The 18,218-nt window shown below is 45.5% G+C and overlaps 1 protein-coding gene across 8 annotated transcripts in view; it reads left to right on the top strand.

The window, feature by feature from the left end:
- The window catches only part of cobl (cordon-bleu WH2 repeat protein), a 75,206-nt gene that overhangs the window by 49,905 nt on the left and 7,083 nt on the right, over positions 1-18,218 (top strand). For 7 of the 8 annotated variants that reach the window (XM_085291079.1, XM_085291084.1, XM_085291082.1 and 4 more), the window contains 3 exons: positions 4,601-5,183; positions 14,263-14,424; positions 17,590-17,902. In XM_085291079.1, the coding sequence (XP_085147205.1) occupies positions 4,601-5,183; positions 14,263-14,424; positions 17,590-17,902 (1,058 nt within the window). The remainder of the gene's footprint in view (positions 1-4,600; positions 5,184-14,262; positions 14,425-17,589; positions 17,903-18,218) is intronic. The other variant, XM_085291085.1, reaches the window with a different exon arrangement.

Raw genomic sequence — 18,218 nt, 5'->3', positions numbered from 1 at the left:
GAATTTACATCGGTCATTGTAAGTGCCGTTTATATTCCACCACAAGCGGACACGGTCACCGCCTTATGCGAGCTGCATGAGGCACTCACACAGCACCAGACACAACACCGGGACGCTGCGCTTATTGTGACGGGGGACTTTAATAGCGCCAACCTCAAACGCGCAGCGCCGAACTTTTATCAACACATCACCTGCCCCACCAGGGGTGAAAGGACACTGGACCACTGCTACACTACGGTCAAGGACGGCTACAAGGCACAATCCCGCCCCCCGTTTGGCAAATCTGATCACGCCGCCATCTTCCTCATGCCAAAATACAAACAAAGGCTGAAACAGGAAGTTCCGGTTCAGAGGAAGGTCGCGCGCTGGACGGATCAATCGGTGGCCGCGTTACAGGACGCACTCGATGACGCAGACTGGGGCATGTTCAGAAACAGCTCCGACGATGACGTCAACGTGTTTACGGAAGCGGTTGTGGGATTCATCGGGAAACTAGCGGATGATACCGTGGAGACAAAGACTATCACAACGTTTCCCAACCAGAAGCCGTGGGTGGATAAAACCATCCGCGACGCTCTGAGATCCCGCACCGCTGCCTACAACACGGGACTCATGACAGGGGACATGGACCCGTACAAAGCCGCGTCATATAACGTGCGGAGGGCGGTGAAAGAGGCGAAGCAGCGCTACGGGAGGAAACTAGAGTCACAACTCCAACAGAGTGACTCTAGGAGCCTGTGGCGGGGACTAAGGACAATAACGGACTATAAAGCACCAACAACCGGTATGACGAACGCGGCCGTGACTCTGGCAGACGAGCTGAACACTTTCTATGCTCGCTTCGAGGCTGCAGCTAAGGTCTCCAACAATGCTAGTGTTAGCGGCGCTAACGGCTGCAGACAGGAAGATACTGCCAGCACCGGAAACGTGCTCGTCATCTCCGAGCATGAAGTAAGGAGAGCCTTCAAGAGAGTGAACACCAGGAAAGCAGCAGGACCAGACGGCATCCCAGGTCGTATCCTCAGAGACTGCGCATACCAGCTAGCTCCTGTGTTCACTGAGATATTCAACATCTCTTTATCTCAGTCGGTGATCCCCACATGCTTCAAAGAGTCCATCATTGTTCCTGTCCCGAAGAAACCCCACCCTGCTTCTCTCAATGACTATCGCCCTGTAGCCCTCACCTCAGTAGTGATGAAGTGCTTTGAACGCCTGGTCAGAGACTTCATCATTTCTTCACTACCAGACACACTGGACCCACTACAGTTCGCTTACCGTCCAAATCGTTCCACAGACGATGCCATCTCTCATCTCCTCCACACATCACTCACTCACTTGGACACTAGAAGGGGGAATTATGTTAAAATGCTCTTCATAGACTACAGCTCTGCATTTAACACCATAATTCCCTCCACACTCACCACCAAGCTGGAGCATCTGGGACTCAGCTCATCTATGTGTCAGTGGATCTCCAACTTCCTAACTGGCAGACCACAGGCAGTAAGGATGGGCGGACATGTCTCAGCCTCCACCACTCTCAGCACTGGAGCCCCCCAGGGGTGTGTTCTGAGCCCCCTGCTGTACTCTTTGTACACATATGACTGTGTGGCCACTACCAGCTCCACCACCATCATCAAGTTTGCTGACGACACCGTCGTGGTGGGCCTGATCTCTGATAACAACGAGACGGCCTACCTGAAGGAGATTAGGAATCTGGAGAACTGGTGCCAGAGGAACAACCTCCTTCTAAACGTCAGTAAGACAAAGGAGCTGATAGTGGACTTCAGCACTAAGCAGGAGAGGAACTACCAGACCCCCGTCATCAACGAGTGCCCAGTGGAGAGAGTGGACAGCTTCAAATACCTCGGAGTTCACATCACGCAGGACCTGTCATGGTCCTGTCACATCAACACCGTGGTGAAAAAGGCCCGACAGCGTCTCTACCACCTCAGACGCTTTAGAGACTTCCAACTGCCCTCCAAGGTGCTCAGGAACTTTTACTCGTGCACCATAGAGAGCATCCTGGCGGGAAACATCTTAACCTGGTTCGGGAACAGCACCATGCAGGACAGACGAGCTCTAGAGAGGGTTGTGCGGTCAGCTGAGCGCACCATCCGCTCCGAGCTCCCTGACCTGCACTCAATCTACAGCAGGCGGTGCTGGACCAAGGCCAGGAAGATCGTGAAGGACCTCAGCCATCCCAACAACAGACTGTTCTCTCTGCTGAGGTCAGGAAAGCGATTCCGCTCCCTGAAGACCAACACAGAGAGACTGAGGAGGAGCTTCTTCCCGCAGGCGATACGGTCTCTCAATCACACCACCACACAGTACTGACCCACACATGTGGTTCTTACACACACACTGGACTTTCTGGACTTTGGTTTTGCACAACACTGGTCACTATATTCTTCATTTCCGGTTAATACTTGTACAGCTGCTGTTATTGTGTATATATTTATTTATATTTAGATTTCTTCATACATTCTTATATAGTTCTATATTGTGTATTTTGTTGTACAGTTATTTTATTTTCAACTTTAATTTATATATTTTATCTTATTCTTCCCAGTTAAATTTACCCTTCATTCTAATTTGTGTTGTACAGTTATTTCATTTTTAACCTTAATTTATATTTTATTCCTTCCTAGTTAAATTTACCCTTTTTAATTTTTCATATTTATTTCCTTTCTTATTCATAGCCTTTTCCTTTTTTGTTTTCTTTAGGTCACGAGCAGTTGTCCAAGCATTTCACTACATATCGTACTGTGTATGACTGTGTACGTGACAAATAAAAATTTGAATTTGAATTTGAATTTGAAATTATTATACTGTGATGTGGATGAACTTACTACCTTTTGTCAATTATATTTGACATTGTTTTTGCCAACCCCGTGGTATATAATGAAAAAGCTTGAATATACTGAAACACTCTGTGATAAATCTGAAAAACAGCCAGCACTGAGAATACAGATAGTCTGATTGAAAATGGAGAATCACTAAACAGCACACACATAGTTTATAGATAATAAGAGTGCAAAGTCTGCTGAACTTAATGTATAGTGTGACCTTGAGTGTAGTATATTACAGAGTTCTGGGCTTCAGTCTCTAACAATCTTAAGTACATGCTGCGTTCCCAGTCATGGCGCCAATAAGCTCATGAGAGCAACACACACTTAACCATGCAGCCTGTAACAACCCCCTAATCTCTACAGCAGCTCAGCCTGAGGTATGAGATATACTGTTCCTTTAATGTGTGTGTGCACTTTGGTGCATATGTAAGTGTATGTCTGTGTGCATGCTCGTGCTCATACAGTTGCACAGAAAAGTGTTGGGCATATGCTTGTGTATTGAGGCCACTGCTCTTTTCCCTTTGTACCAGGCCTGACTCTTAATTCTGCAGCCAGCACATACAGGCACGTACACACACTTAGAAAAATACACATCAATCTTCTGGAGCAGTCAGTCATCTATTGCAGCTTCAACTATTGTCCACTTGCACTGGTATGTCTGCATTCACGTATATTTGAATGCTAAAGAGGGAGAGAAGTGGGAGACCAAAAAAGAGACAGCCAATCAGCTGAAAGACATTTGGAGGTCCATAGAATGCCATGCAGTGAGTTCATTGAGTTCACATGTTTGAACCCAGCATACCTGCAAAAATGCAAGGTGGCCTTATCGCTCTTTTGTCCTGTTGTATGATGCAAAGCTCCATACAGCTCTAGGCATGTTCTCTGTTGCGTTTCAGAATGAAGGAAAAGCTGAAAGCATAAGCGGTGATCGCCAGTCGAAAGTAGGTTATCGATACTGCTGAAGACTGCCCAGAGCACTTTTAAATTGATTCTTTGAAACCGTATCATAGAAAGTGAGATTAACTTGAAAAAAAAAGCATATGAAAGGTCTCATCTGCTCATTGAGCAAAACTGAGTTTCCACATAGTTTCTTATTGATTCATTGGTTTGTCCCATCGCTCTGTTTTTAATTTTATTTTCTCTCCTTCCTGCTCTGTCCTTCTTTCCTGTTTGTTTCTTCTTTAAAACATCCTCTCGATCCAGTTGCAATTTATTATTCAGTTTTCAGCTCCAGCTTCTGTCGTTGTGAAAAACACAAAACAATATTTCAGTCATGAACATCCACTGATATTTCTGTTAAAGCACTGACCTGAAAATCACAATCTGACTTTCATGTCTCTTTTGGAAGTCATCACTGGCTTGGCAGTAAGTAAATCAGCAGTATAACAGCATTGCATTTGAATAATTGTTGATTTACCAGTTGAATAACTAAGAAATACCATAGTGAAGTACATATATTGTACTCGTAATATGCCACTGCATCATATCGACTGTATTTACGCCGGGCCCTATATGTCTTGTTGGAGAATAATTTAAAAGGAATGTTGGCACTCTGATGGATTTAAAAACCTGTACGCCTGCCAGAACTCCACTTGATTTAATTAGTCTGTAGGAAACTCTACTTGAGGCTTGGCAGACTGAATTTACAGGCTAATTTATGGTTAAACCACACACAGACACACACATATGCACAAGGTGCTCATGTAAATTAACTTTGTACTGTCTGCCTCCTTTTCCTTCAATTTTATCAGATGAGCCAGCAGAGGAAAAGAAAGGCTCCAGCTCCTCCTCCCACTCCAACATCCATCACGCAAGGCTCTGATGACACTTCAGCCTCTCCGGCTCCCACTCCTGACAGTCAAGCTCCTGATAAACCTATGCCGGCATCCCGCATCAAGGTGGCACATTCGACCACAGCCTCAGCTGCCACTGTGATAAAACTAACAGAAAAAACAGCCTCGCACAAAATAGCAGTACATCCTGTGTCCAATGCCATGCCAACCTCCAGCTCCCCAACCCCGAGCAGCAGCACTACTGACAGCCTTGCTGTGCAGGATTCCAGTTCTGAACTAAGCCAGGGTCTTGATGATTCAGATGCTGACCTAGAGCAGGCTGAATCCCATTACAGCTACAGTAGCAGAAGCACAACAAGTGGGTCCGTGCGGGTCCAACCTGCTGCGAAAAACTCCAGCGGCAGAGTGGAAGATTCAGTCAGCAGCGCGGCCGGCAAAATAGCTCAAGACAGGACGTCAGAGAATAACTCCATGTCGGAGACTGAGTCCGCCCTGAACCTGAAGCTGGATGAGGCTGAGAACAATAGGCACAGCGGAATGGGTAAATATCTATAAAATGGCCTTACAGCAAGCGTACAACACAGCAGCAAACATTTAAAGACTTCCCTTCATAAATTCACACACTAAAGCAACAAAAGTTACGCAGAAAAGACACATAAATTGTTTAGCAGCAAGTAAAAAAAAAAAGATAATTATATTTATAGTGACATAGAAGGCATACAAGGGAAACTTTGAGATCTACCTATTCTCAGACACAACTACTGCATATATATGCTTTGTATCTCTGTCTGTCTTAAAAAAAAGAGCATATCATGATTCCACTGGCAGAAAAAGTGAGCTTTGCCATTGTTCATTGAACTCTTGACAGTGACTGTAAACACACTTTCTATATGCTGAAGAAGTGAGAGGTGAGTCAGAAGTTGCCTGTAGAGATTTCTACGTGTTAGAAGTGACTGAATATCTGCTCGAGAGAGCTCAGCTGTCACACTGCAGCAACATCTGAAAGTGTCACGAATGACATGCATAACCTGCTGAAGGAAAGTGTGTGTGTGTGTGTGCGTGCGTGCGTGCGTGCGTGTCATGGCTGAAGGACAGGAACTCGTGGAGCTGGTTTTCATCATCGCCCATGAGAAAATATAGTCCTTGTTTCTCCCTTAAACTTATCAGCCTCTTACAGTACATTCTTCTGTCTTTTTTCACCCCCCTCCCTCCCTTTTTTTGTTACACTCATTTTTTTTATATTCCTCTCTTTCTTTCTCTCTATCTCTCTTATGCCTGCACCCACTCGCTCAAACCTTTAAAGCTGGCAGATACAAAGGCAGACAGATCCATCACAGATTTAAACAGGATCTACTTGAACTTTAGCTGGCCTCATATTGATCTTTATATAACCCAAATCTTTCTCCACAGCAAAGCGAGATTGCGGCAGAGGGTTGTCGTGTCTGACAGGGGCATAGATGAGAGAGCTGTAGACCTCAAAAGGGATGAGAAAGGTGAGAGTATGAGAATGAAGTTGAGAGAGTGGAGCATGGGAAGGTTTTGACAGAGGTTTTGACAGAGGGTGGCAGGCAGAGGCAGGGGGACTAGAGGAGTTTAAGGAGAGAAGGGTGATGGACAGGCGGATGAAAGCAAGAGAAAGGATGAAGTATGAGGAGGTTAGTGCATTAGACAGTTCAGAAGACGCAGCACGAAGGTCATTAATAAATTTATAGACCTAGCTACTTTCTTTTTCTCTATCCTGACGCTCTGCTGACAGTGCACCACCTTCTCGCCTCTCTTTTGCTTCGACTTTTGCTATTTTCAGTCTTTCTTCTGTATCTTCAAACTATATAAGAAACTATTCGCTGAGTTAAGATGTGTGTTTGTGTATTTGTGCTGAAATGGTTATACTCCAAAAACTACATTCCTTCAAGTGGTCTCTTTTCACCCTTTAAACTTTTCACCCACAGTGACTGTTAAAAAATGTTTTCTGCCTGACAACTGAACTGGTTATACATGAACAAGTACAAACTTGTGTGAATAGCTTACATATATGTTAGGTAAACAGCATCACCCTACACATGACCAGAGATGGGCAGTAACGCATTACTTGTAACGCGTTACTGTAATCTGATTACTATTTTCAAGTAACGAGTAAAGTAAGGGATTACTATTGCAAAAACGGTAATTAGATTACCGTTACTTTCCCGTAGGAACGCTGCATTACTGCGTTACTAAAACCGTGATTTTTTGCGAGAATGTCTCACGACAGTGACGTAAGCGAGTGCGCCGTTAGTGACAACAGCTGTGTGCAGATCAACAATGGATCACATATCGATTGTGGGAGAGAATATGAGCATGCAGCGTTTAAAGCGTGGAAGTACTGACCTTACTTTGAGTTTGATTCCATAAAAAGTGACAAAAACATTAGTGTCCGTTGTGCATGGGAAGAAAACTTCTTTTTACAGCGAAAAAACCCCCTAAACTTCCAAGCAAGCACCGAGTGCGCAACGACGTAATGGGAAATTCACAGAGAAACTCGCTGTCAGGTTTTGTAGATCGGACTCACGCGCAGACCACTAGTGTCTTCAAAAGGTGCATTTATTTACAGTGTTCCTCTACAGTGGAATTCATATATACATATAGTGATGTCAAGGGGAAAAGGGGCCGGGGTTCCAGGGTCCAGGAGTGAAAGAGGCAGGAGTCCAGGAAGGGAAGGTTTTCATTCAGCCCTCGCACATCTCCTCTCCTTTCCTTTATCTCTCTTGCTTCCGTTCAGTCGCCATGCACAGGGAAAGAACAGGTCCAGAGGCGATCTATACACAGGCAGAAAAAAACCATTAGTTTCCTGGTTCAGACAGGCTCACAAACTGACTTTACAAAATACAGGACGACTGACGCTGATGGCTCAACGATCCAGCGACGAGTAGAGCAGACTCGCCCTCTTAAGAAGGGTTCCAATCTCTTATGATCAGCAACAGATGAAAGAGAGAATGGAAGAGGGCGAGAGAGAAAGGGAAACAAAAACAAAGCACCTGACAGCTGTCAGCTGTCGAGGAGCGGAGACCATGACAGTACCCCCCCCTCAACGGGAGCCTCCCGGCGACCCACCAGGCTTGTCCGGATGCAGGCGGTGAAACTCCCGGAGCATGGGCACGTCCAGAACGGCCGCCCGAGGGACCCAGGAGCGCTCCCCCACGCCATAGCCCTCCCAGTCAACCAGGTACTGACAGCCACGTCCCCGGCGCCAAGAGTCCAGTCAAGCTGTTATGGGCGTACTCGATCCACGGCAACTCCTCACTCCAAATGGTTTGATTGGTGGAGGCGACACAGCGCAGGGCGGTCTCCAGTTCTTGGTTGGCCCGCTCGGACTGGCCGTTGCTCTGAGGATGATAACCCGAGGATAGACTAACCTTTGCGCCCAGGGAGTTGCAGAACTCTTTCCAGACCCGAGAAGTGAATTGAGGCCCTCTGTCGGACACTATGTCTTCCAGGATCCCATGCAGGCGGAAGACGTGAGTGGTGAGTAGGCGTGCGGTCTCTAGAGCTGTGGGAAGCTTAGGCAGAGCAATGAAATGAGCCGCTTTAGAGAAACGATCGATTATGGTGAGAATGACAGTGTTACCTGCTGATGGAGGTAGTCCGGTGATGAAGTCCAGTGCTATGTGAGACCATGGCCTGGAAGGAGTGGATAACGGATGTAGCTGACCCGCCAGGGGTTGGTTCAATGGTTTGTTTCGGGCACAGACCGTACAAGCAGTGACGTATTCCCGAGTGTCTTGGGTGAGTGAGGGCCACCAGAAGCACCGCTGGAGAAACTTAATGGTGCGATGTATCCCTGGGTGGCATGAGAACCGGGCCGTGTGAGCCCATTGTAGAACCTGGGATCTGACAGAGCGCGGAACATAGAGTCGGTGGGTGGGCCCCCCTCCCGGATCCGGTTCGGCTACCTGAGCCGCCCGGACGGCCGCCTCGATCTCCCAGGTGATGGCCCCGATAGTACAGGTTGCCAGCAGGATAGAATCCGGATCCGCCTTTTCGTCAGCAGCGGAGAACTGACGGGAGAGAGCGTCCGGCTTGACGTTTCGGGAACCGGGTCTGTAGGTGATTGAGAAGTGGAAACGGGTGAAAAACAGGGCCCATCTGGCCTGTCGAGCGTTAAGACGTTTCGCCGTTTGAAGGTAGGCCAGGTTTTTGTGATCGGTCCAGACCACGAAGGGTTGAGTGGTGCCCTCCAGCTAATGCCGCCATTCTTCCAGGGTGAGCTTAATCGCCAAGAGCTCCCGATCGCCCACGCCGTAGTTACGTTCTGCAGGGGTGAGACGACGGGAAAAATAGGCACAAGGATGCATCTTACCCTCCCTCTGTTGGGAAAGGACGGCCCCCACCCCTGAGTCGGATGCGTCGACCTCCACCACGAACTGAAGAGTGGTGTCAGGTTGGACCAGGATGGGCGCTGAAGCAAACCGTTTCTTGAGCTCCTGAAAGGCTGATTGGGCAGCGTCACTCCACTGAAAAGCAAGCTTGGGAGAGGTTAACTGGGTTAATGGTAAGGCAATCCTGCTGAAGTCCCGTATGAATCTCCTGTAGAAGTTAGCGAAGCCAAGGAAGCGTTGCAACTGGCGACGGTTGTCTGGTTCGGGCCAGTTCACAACAGCCTTGACTTTCACAGGGTCGGGTCGGAGATCTCCACGCTCGATTATGTACCCTAGGAAGGCAACTGAGGGCACATGAAACTCACATTTCTCGCTTTTGACGAACAGCCGGTTCTCCAGAAGGCGTTGCAGTACCAGCCGGACCTGGGTCTCGTGTTCAGCCTGGGAGGAAGAGAAGATCAGAATGTCGTCTAGATAGACAAACACAAATCGGTTAATAAAGTCCCTTAGAACATCGTTGACCAGAGCCTGGAATACTGCAGGTGCGTTAGTGAGGCCGAATGGCATTACCAGATACTCGAAATGTCCAAGGTGAGTATTGAACGCCGTCTTCCATTCATCGCCATCCCGAATCCGAACCAGGTGGTAAGCGTTTCTCAAGTCCAGCTTGCTGAATATGACGGCTCCCTGGAGAAGTTCGAAAGCGGAGGTGAGCAGGGGCAGTGGATATTTATTCTTGACCGTAATGTTATTGAGTCCCCGAAAGTCAATACAGGGTCGGAGGGTCTTATCCTTCTTTTCCACAAAGAAGAAACCTGCTGCGACGGGTGAGGAAGAGGCACGGATGATGCCGGCAGCGAGGGATTCAGTTATATATTTCTCCATAGCCTCCCGTTCCGGCAGCGAGAGGCTATAGAGGCGGCTGGTCGGTAAGGGAGCTCCCGGCAGCAGGTCTATGGCACAGTCATAGGGCCGATGGGGTGGCAGCGACTGGGCTCGGTCCTTCCGAAACACCTCAGCGAGATCGTGGTAAACAGACGGCACATCTGCTAAGTCGGAAGACCGCGGTGGCTCTGGGCTGGTGACCGATTTGTTAGGAGGAACAGCAGCCTTAAGGCAAGTCATATGACACTCCTCTCCCCAGCCCGTGATGCCTCCTTTCTGCCAATTAATCGTGGGGTTGTGTTGCTGGAGCCAGGGATGACCGAGAACTAACGGCGTCTGAGTGGAGTGAAAAACAAAAAAGCTAATCTCCTCCGAATGATTACCAGACAGTGTGAGGGTGAGCGGCTCAGTGATGTGTGTGATGTCGGGGAGGCACTGCCCTGATAAAGCTGTGACGCGTAAGGCGTGGGGTAGTGACTCCACAGTCACACAGAGTTGTTTTGCTAGTTCAGAGTCAATGAAATTTTGTTCTGCTCCAGAATCAATAAGCACAGAAAGTGAATGACACTCGGAGTGGACCAAAAGCTTAGCCGGCAGGGCTAAACGTGGAGGAGATTTATCCTGATTCAAACCACCCACCAGTACTCCTACCATCACTGGCGGGCACGGCCTTTTGCTCGCGACGGACAGGAGGCAATCATGTGTCCCTTATTACCACAATACAGACACTCACCGGCCGTGATGCGTTGCTGACGTTCTGCAGCAGTTAGGTGAGAGCTGCCGATTTGCATGGGCTGTACCTCTCCGTCGGCGCCCCCTGATGTCCGGGAGGACCGGTAATCGGCCGAAGCCTCCGCCCCTCGTGGCCCTGCGGCCTCCTGGGAACTGGAGTTCCGTGCTTGCCGACGAGCTCGTAGCCGCTCATCCACCTTAATACATAACGACATCAATTCGTCAAAAGCAGTGGGTAGGTCCCGCATAATCAATTCATCTTTCAGATCTTCCCGGATGTTATTTAACAATGTGCTCCTGAGCGCATCCGGTCCCCAGCCGGTTTCTTCTGCCAAAATCCAAAAATCGATTGAATAGTCTGCCATACTCCGCTTACCTTGCTTAAAGTTAAGGAGGCGGAGCGCCGCAGCCTCGACTCCAGAGCCCTGATTAAACACAGTCTTAAAGTTAATCACAAACCTCTCAAAAGAGATCTCCGGGTTGGAGTTTAACACGACCTGGGCCCATTTCAAAGCCCGGTCACGAAGCATCTGTACCAAAAAAGCAATCTTTGCCCCGTCATTGTTATGAAAACGCCGCTGTTCGCGGAAAATCAATGAACACTGGGCCAGAAAGCCAGGGCACTTCTCTGTCTCCCCCGAAAAGGGCTCGGGCGAAGGCAGGGGACCGTCAGAGGATGGGGTGGCTGCCGATGAGTGACCTGCCATAGCCGCTGCGAGTGTCTCCTGCGGGGCAGGGTGAGCCGGCTGGGGGGTCCCTGGCTGTACTCCCCCTGGCGTAGTCAAACCGGAAACAGCTTGAGTTAGTGCAGCGATCTCACCTCGCAGCTGATGTAGCATTTGTTCGTGGCGAGTCAGCGCCGCTTCTTGGGCAGCCAGTGCCTGACCGATGGTATTCTGATCTGCTGAGTCCATGTTGTGGCTGGATTGTTCTGTCAGGTTTTGTAGATTGGACTCACGCGCAGACCACTAGTGTCTTCAAAAGGTGCATTTATTTACAGTGTTCCTCTACAGTGGAATTCATATATACATATAGTGATGTCAAGGGGAAAAGGGGCCGGGGTTCCAGGGTCCAGGAGTGAAAGAGGCAGGAGTCCAGGAAGGGAAGGTTTTCATTCAGCCCTCGCACATCTCCTCTCCTTTCCTTTATCTCTCTTGCTTCCGTTCAGTCGCCATGCACAGGGAAAGAACAGGTCCAGAGGCGATCTATACACAGGCAGAAAAAAACCATTAGTTTCCTGGTTCAGACAGGCTCACAAACTGACTTTACAAAATACAGGACGACTGACGCTGATGGCTCAACGATCCAGCGACGAGTAGAGCAGACTCGCCCTCTTAAGAAGGGTTCCAATCTCTTATGATCAGCAACAGATGTGCTGATCACCTCCAGGTGTGTAGGCCAGGGGCAGGAGTCCATACTGAGCTCCGCCCCGGCAGGAGAAAGAGAGAATGGAAGAGGGCGAGAGAGAAAGGGAAACAAAAACAAAGCACCTGACAGCTGTCAGCTGTCAGCTGTCGAGGAGCGGAGACCATGACACTCGCGGATTCTTCAACTGACCGTGGCACACCTGCACCAGGGTAAACCGCCGCCTACCGCAGTCCTGCTTTACAGGTGAAAATAGAGCAACAGGACCGCTGAGTCTTTGACTTTATTTATTTTCTGCTGTGTTTTACTTGCATCTATTTGAAAGAGTGAGTGTAAACACAAAAAATATTTTATTTTATGTGCTGGAATGTGCAGAAAATAGGTTTAAATGTTAAACAAATTTATTCAAGTCAGAGAATGTAGCATATAATTAAATTTTTGCTTGATGCATAAAGTTAAAAGATTAAAACTGATAAAACAAGTTAAAAAAAGAGACTTTTCCATTTGATTACATTTTGTATGATGGATTATGTAGAAAAAGCAGAATTGGGCTGAAAGATCTATCGCTTTATTACCTATTCAGGTTGTAAATCGTGTTTTTAAAAAGTAACTAAGTAACTAAGTAATTAATTACTTTTGAAAATAAGTAATCAGTAAAGTAACGGGATTACTTTTTTGGGGAAGTAATCAGTAATTAGTTACTGATTACTTTTTTCAAGTAACTTGACCAACACTGCACATGACATATAGAGTGGTTCACTCATGCCTGAAAATGCAGAGATTTGCCATCTGAAGGGTTTTAATTACTCTGTTTTTCATTATTCCTTAATTTATGTATGATTTTTTTGAGCCTGTCATTTAATGTGTATATGTGTATGAGTGTGCGCTCCAGTGGTTCTCAAGGTTATAACTGGGTAGTTTATCATCCCAGCCCTGCCTGTTATTTCGGTACCATCCAACTGTCAACAACAGAGTAAACAGAAAACATAGAAAGTTGACGAATCACAAGCTTTATAAGTAAATTTAGGCAGCTGGATTTCAGCACAGCTTTTCCCCATTATTGTGCTTTTATTCCTATTACTTTTTCAGATGCTTCGTATGTATCATTTGCAGTCGACTCCTCACTTCCTTTCTTACTGTTTCCTTACTGCTTAAAAGCTGTTTGTGCTTTCAGTAATGATCCTGTAAACAGTTCAACAAAGCTTTGCATTTGTCTTTTCTGGACATCTAGTTTCAAAGGTGTTTACTCATAGCTATAACAAGTAAAACTGCAGTCTTAACTAACATATGTTAAAATGTTTTAATTTACTATGTCATAACAGCTCTGCTTCCTAGAGATGTTATATAGCTTATTTATATTGTTAATTATTGATGCCTCTCATTGTAAATTACCATAGATGCAATTCTAGAGGACCTTGTAGTGCTTTAAGGGCCAAAAACTTTGTGGGAGTGCTATGACAGACCACAGTGCTTTGATTTCCACATCACTGTAGGTTTTTGATGCCTTTTACAGTTGGGAGGTTCATTCAAATGAAGAAGCACAAAGCAAGTATTTGATTGAGAGTGGACTTTGGACTTTCTATAAATACGTTTTTATAATATTGGGACTTCCAGGTTAAATAAAGGTCAGCAAAATAAATGAATAAAAAGCTAACTCTTTCCTATAACTCAGTGATAGACATAACCTGTGGCTAGTGAGCCTCTAATGGCAAACATGGTGATTTAGAAAATATAATAATTGGCAATTTAGAACAACAGCAGAAAAAAATCTGAATTCTAGTTACCAGATTCATGAATAATCTTTATGACATAGTCTCACCAAACCTTCTGGTTTACATCGTCTAGCCCTCCGACCCCAGCAGCAAGAGGTCTAGGCAGCGTTGCACATACCTCTTCAGTGAAGTATGTGAAAATCCCCTATATGTAAATGGAGTCAATAAAATATGTATAAAAACTATTTATTGTATCATTAAAAGTTGAGGGGATCCTCAAACACCCCCCTCCTCCTTCAAAACCCGCCCCTGGTTCACATGCCCATGATCTACCATTGTGCACTTGTCACAGAGTTGCCCAAATAAAATATGGACGTCATGGGTTCATATTTTATGGATTGTCATGAGAACTTAAAGGGCTAAAGAAGCAACTGTTTCCACAAATAAATGTAGTTTTCTTTACAACTTCCAGTTCAATGAGAAGTTTCAATATAACTTGTTAAGTCACTTTCCCCATTTTTGAAGTATGACCATCAGTGCTTGCCCTGCCCGCATGCTGTTTTTCCTTTAGGAAACACTCATCGTCTGGTGCCACCCAAACCTCTCCGTTCTCCCGTGCAGGAGCCATCACAGCATGTATCACCCTCTACTCCTCCCTCGACACCCCCTCCCCCTGAGCCTACAGAGAGCAACTCTCCGCAGAATCTCACGGAGGTGGAGGAAGCTCCCCAGTGTAGGTTCCACATGGACTGCCCTCCCCCTAACCTCGATTCTTGTTTTCTCTTGTCTTTCCTAAAAGCTGCCAATCAGGTTTTCCAGCTCTTAATTCGTTTTCACCCAGTCACAGTTTGTATCTGGCTTAACTGCCAAACCTTGATGTTTGTGTTTCTATGGCAGTCCTGAACTCTGTCCTTTCATGTTTTCCATCTCTCCTTCAGTGACCTGGGCAGCAGAGTTGTTAAGTGATGCTGGGTCCAAATGAGGTCAGGGGGCTTCATATATATATATAAACGTCAATCTCTAAGCTTTGATATTTTCCCTGGGTCCAAAGGGTCAGGTCTAAGGTCAACAGCAATCTTCTTGAGTACCTTTCATGTTGCATTTAAACAGGACGTGGGAGTAAATTAGATGTATAATTGACGAGAATTTTGAGTGATGCTGAACTGTTTTTAATGCCACCTTCTGTCCCTGTAGGTGCTCCCTATATGTTTTGGTTTTTCTTTTAATGCTCCTTACCTTACCAAATACAAATTTAATGATCTACTCATCTCAAATCTCATCTGTTCTCTTCTTTCCTCCCCCACCCCTCACCCTCCTGTGTAGTGTACTGCTGCGGGCCTGTGCGTCTTCGTTCCAAACACTCCTGAAGTCTCTCTCTCTCCCTCTCTCTCTCTGGCTCGATCCTTCCTTCACTCCGACAGTCCTTTTTCATCAGCTCCCTTTGGTTCTCCATGGCCTCGCTTATTTCTGCTGGACTTTTCTTTGATAATCACCATCCTCCTCTCATCCCTTTGATGTCTACTTCTGCTGTTCTCTGCTGTCTTGTATTTGGTGTTACAGTCTCACGTTTGAGTACCATTTCATTTGTATAACTTGCCTTTACAGAATCCATTCTCACTGCATATAACCTTGTGACAAAAGTGAAAGCAAGTTGGAAAAAGTTTTGCTCTTTAAAAAAAAGCTTGTTTTTTTTGTACTGTTTGTATTGTTTTTATCCTTTTTACAAATGTTTGTACATATTCTGCATGGTTTTTACTTCACATTGATCCACTGGTTGTCAGCGTTGAGAGTTGAGTTAAAAGTGGACACAGAATGTGGTCAGAAGGCAGCGGTGCTAGGTCATGTGATTTCAGCCAATATTTCGGTGATGTGATAGCTGCAGATCGATTGCAGGACAGTGTACGTCGCTCTGTCTTTGCCTGGTATTGTGGCTTGGTTTAGAAACATAAAACCCAAACGCGTGCTGACTTTAGCAAAAGTATGGAAAGAGTGATGTATCGATGACATGTTACTTTTAGGTGGTAATGGCTCTTAAATTTCATAAAGACAAGCATATGAAATACAAGACCTCTCTCCAAAGAAAGCTTTTAACAGTCTACTTCAAAATTAACAAGACACTGTGAACTGGAGGCAGCTTGTAGCTCAGTTAATGCTTCACATTTTGTTTTTGAAGGATTGCATTAACTGTAGAATTAGGAATTTTATTTAGGATGAAAAACCACAAGAAATCTGAGCTTTAAAAAACTGTTTCATAGAAAGAACTTGTGTACAGTTACGAACGGTGTAATAGAAAACATCCTGCATGCTAAAGTACAGTTTTTTGTGTTATCTTTGTTTTTATTAAGCAATTCTCTATTGTATGAATGCAACATTTGTGGTATTGAAGTGTATTATGCGGTGAAGACGAATTTTACTTTTTTGAGATGAGGACAGTTTTAGACAGCAATGTACAGGCCTGAACTGATTACATTTTAATTGTACGGTAATTTAATTTTCTTTCTGATGACATTTTTAGAACTCTGAATCTTCCAAGCCTTTGAAATACGGTGCATATGCGTAGCCTATTTCAGGGGATGTATAATTTAAATTAAGTACTTTTTGAACCTGCAAAGGATTGATCATCGATTTCTTTTTTTTCTTTTTCCTTTTTTGGGGTGATTGAAAAAAGAATATGTTTACAAGAAATAGTTGATTAAACTTTTCAAGACTGCCCCAAGATTCCAGGACACTGATTTAGCACTGTGCATGGAATGTAGTGGCATGTCACAGTATTAACAGCTTGGGAATGGAGACACCCTTAGTTTAGCTCTAACAGACAATTTTGCCCAAGGTCATGTTGAGTTGGAAGTTTGTCTGTTTGTGTGTGTGTGTGCTTGTCTGCAAGCGTATACATATGCAAGCATAAATCTGTGTGTGCATATGTGCACTTGTCTTTGCACGTCTCTGTGGATGTGTGCCGATTGCGGCTGTTGCCAGCATGACTAAGCTGTTGCTGGGAAGGAGCTGGGGGGACAGCCCTGTGAGTCATCACCACATCTCCTGGAACGGACTGTTCTCTCCACACCAGTAGGAGCAGACCCAAAACTGACAGTCCTAGTACACTGCAACACACATTATATTGCAGTGCAGTGCATGACCAAATGCATGCACAATCTTATTGACAACTGGTATTACAAACAGAGTCATTCATTGTTAAATTCATTAAAAAAAAAGTTCACTGCTAAATAGCCAGCGCTGTGCTTGCTCGTTGATCTAATAAAAAGCAAACAAGTGGTACATTGATTTTTATTCTTCTGGCCTTGAGTTCAGTGAGATCAGTGATGGAGTAAATAACTTCCCCAAACCCACATGACTGACCAGAACATGAGTGTACTAAAAAATGAGAGGGTATAAGCAATGCTAGGTTTCCCTCAAATCTAAAACTGTACAGTGAAAATCTAATCAACAGAGTTTGAATACAGTAAATCTACCCACACATCATTAAAGATGGTTTATCAAGCCACAAGTGGTGGTTCTTCAGTCTTGCTTTTAACATATTTGGCTTATGTTTTTTGGCTTGGGTGCATGTGTATCTGTGTGTGGGTGTGTCTGGGTGTGTGTTTGATGTCAGAATGAAATCTTGAAACTAAACTAAATACTTACCCGGTTTTTTTCCCTCCATGTTTACAGTCTCTTGATCTTCATGCCTGTTCTGTAGCTTGTGCTTTTTTTTGTTCTTGTTTTTATTCCTCTCACTTAGAAGGTTTTAGCCATCATTAATCTTCTAAGTTTTGTTGATCAGAGAAACTATAATGCACTTCCTAATTAAAACACTTGTGGCCTTACTGTTCTGTAATCTAATATTTCTTGACTGCGATAACAGTCAGTCCCAGTGCTAAGATTTTCTGTTCTCTCCCAGCTTGGCTCCATTCTGTTCAGAACTCTGCAGTCAGTGACCAGAAACCAGAAACTGAAGCACCTCTGGCCGAGACTCTGTCTTTGGGCAGCAGCAGTGCCGGCAGCAGCCTGCATGACCAGGGTTACGCTGCCTCTGAAGGTATGGCAGAGGGCGAGGACTCTGGCATGATCAGTTCTCCCTCTGACACCCAACCCACTTCCCCCGATGGGAGCGTGTCTCTGGATGGAAGTAGTGGGTGGAAACCGGCGGGGCCAGTGCGAGATAGTTCCAGTGAGAGCGATGAGGGATGTGCCACCTGGGGATCAGTACACAGGTAGAAAACGGAACCAAGAAAGTGGGTTGGGCAGTTTAAATGAGACTCACAACAAAATTATTTCTCATATTTGCATATAAAGAATTTGACTAAAGTTATATTCAAGATGGTGGGACTAATTAAGAAATCTGCATTTACTTCATTTATCGACCTGACTTCTTTCCCATACTTACTAATCTTATTGTCAATATTAGCTCATCTTCTGTAATCCACTGAGCTGTCCATTTAAGCTAGCCTAACTGCTATTACAACAAACTGTCACAGTTTTATCCAACTTGATTTTAACAAAGTTGATATTTGTTATTGAGCCAGCAGT

Source organism: Mchenga conophoros, linkage group LG11, assembly GCF_057382185.1.
Source record: "Mchenga conophoros isolate Kocher_MC1m ecotype Shallow Benthic linkage group LG11, M_conophoros_male_GT1.1, whole genome shotgun sequence".
Taxonomy (NCBI): Eukaryota; Metazoa; Chordata; class Actinopteri; order Cichliformes; family Cichlidae; genus Mchenga; species Mchenga conophoros.
Note: the sequence above shows the minus strand (reverse complement) of the source record. Positions and strands in the feature narration are given on the sequence as shown.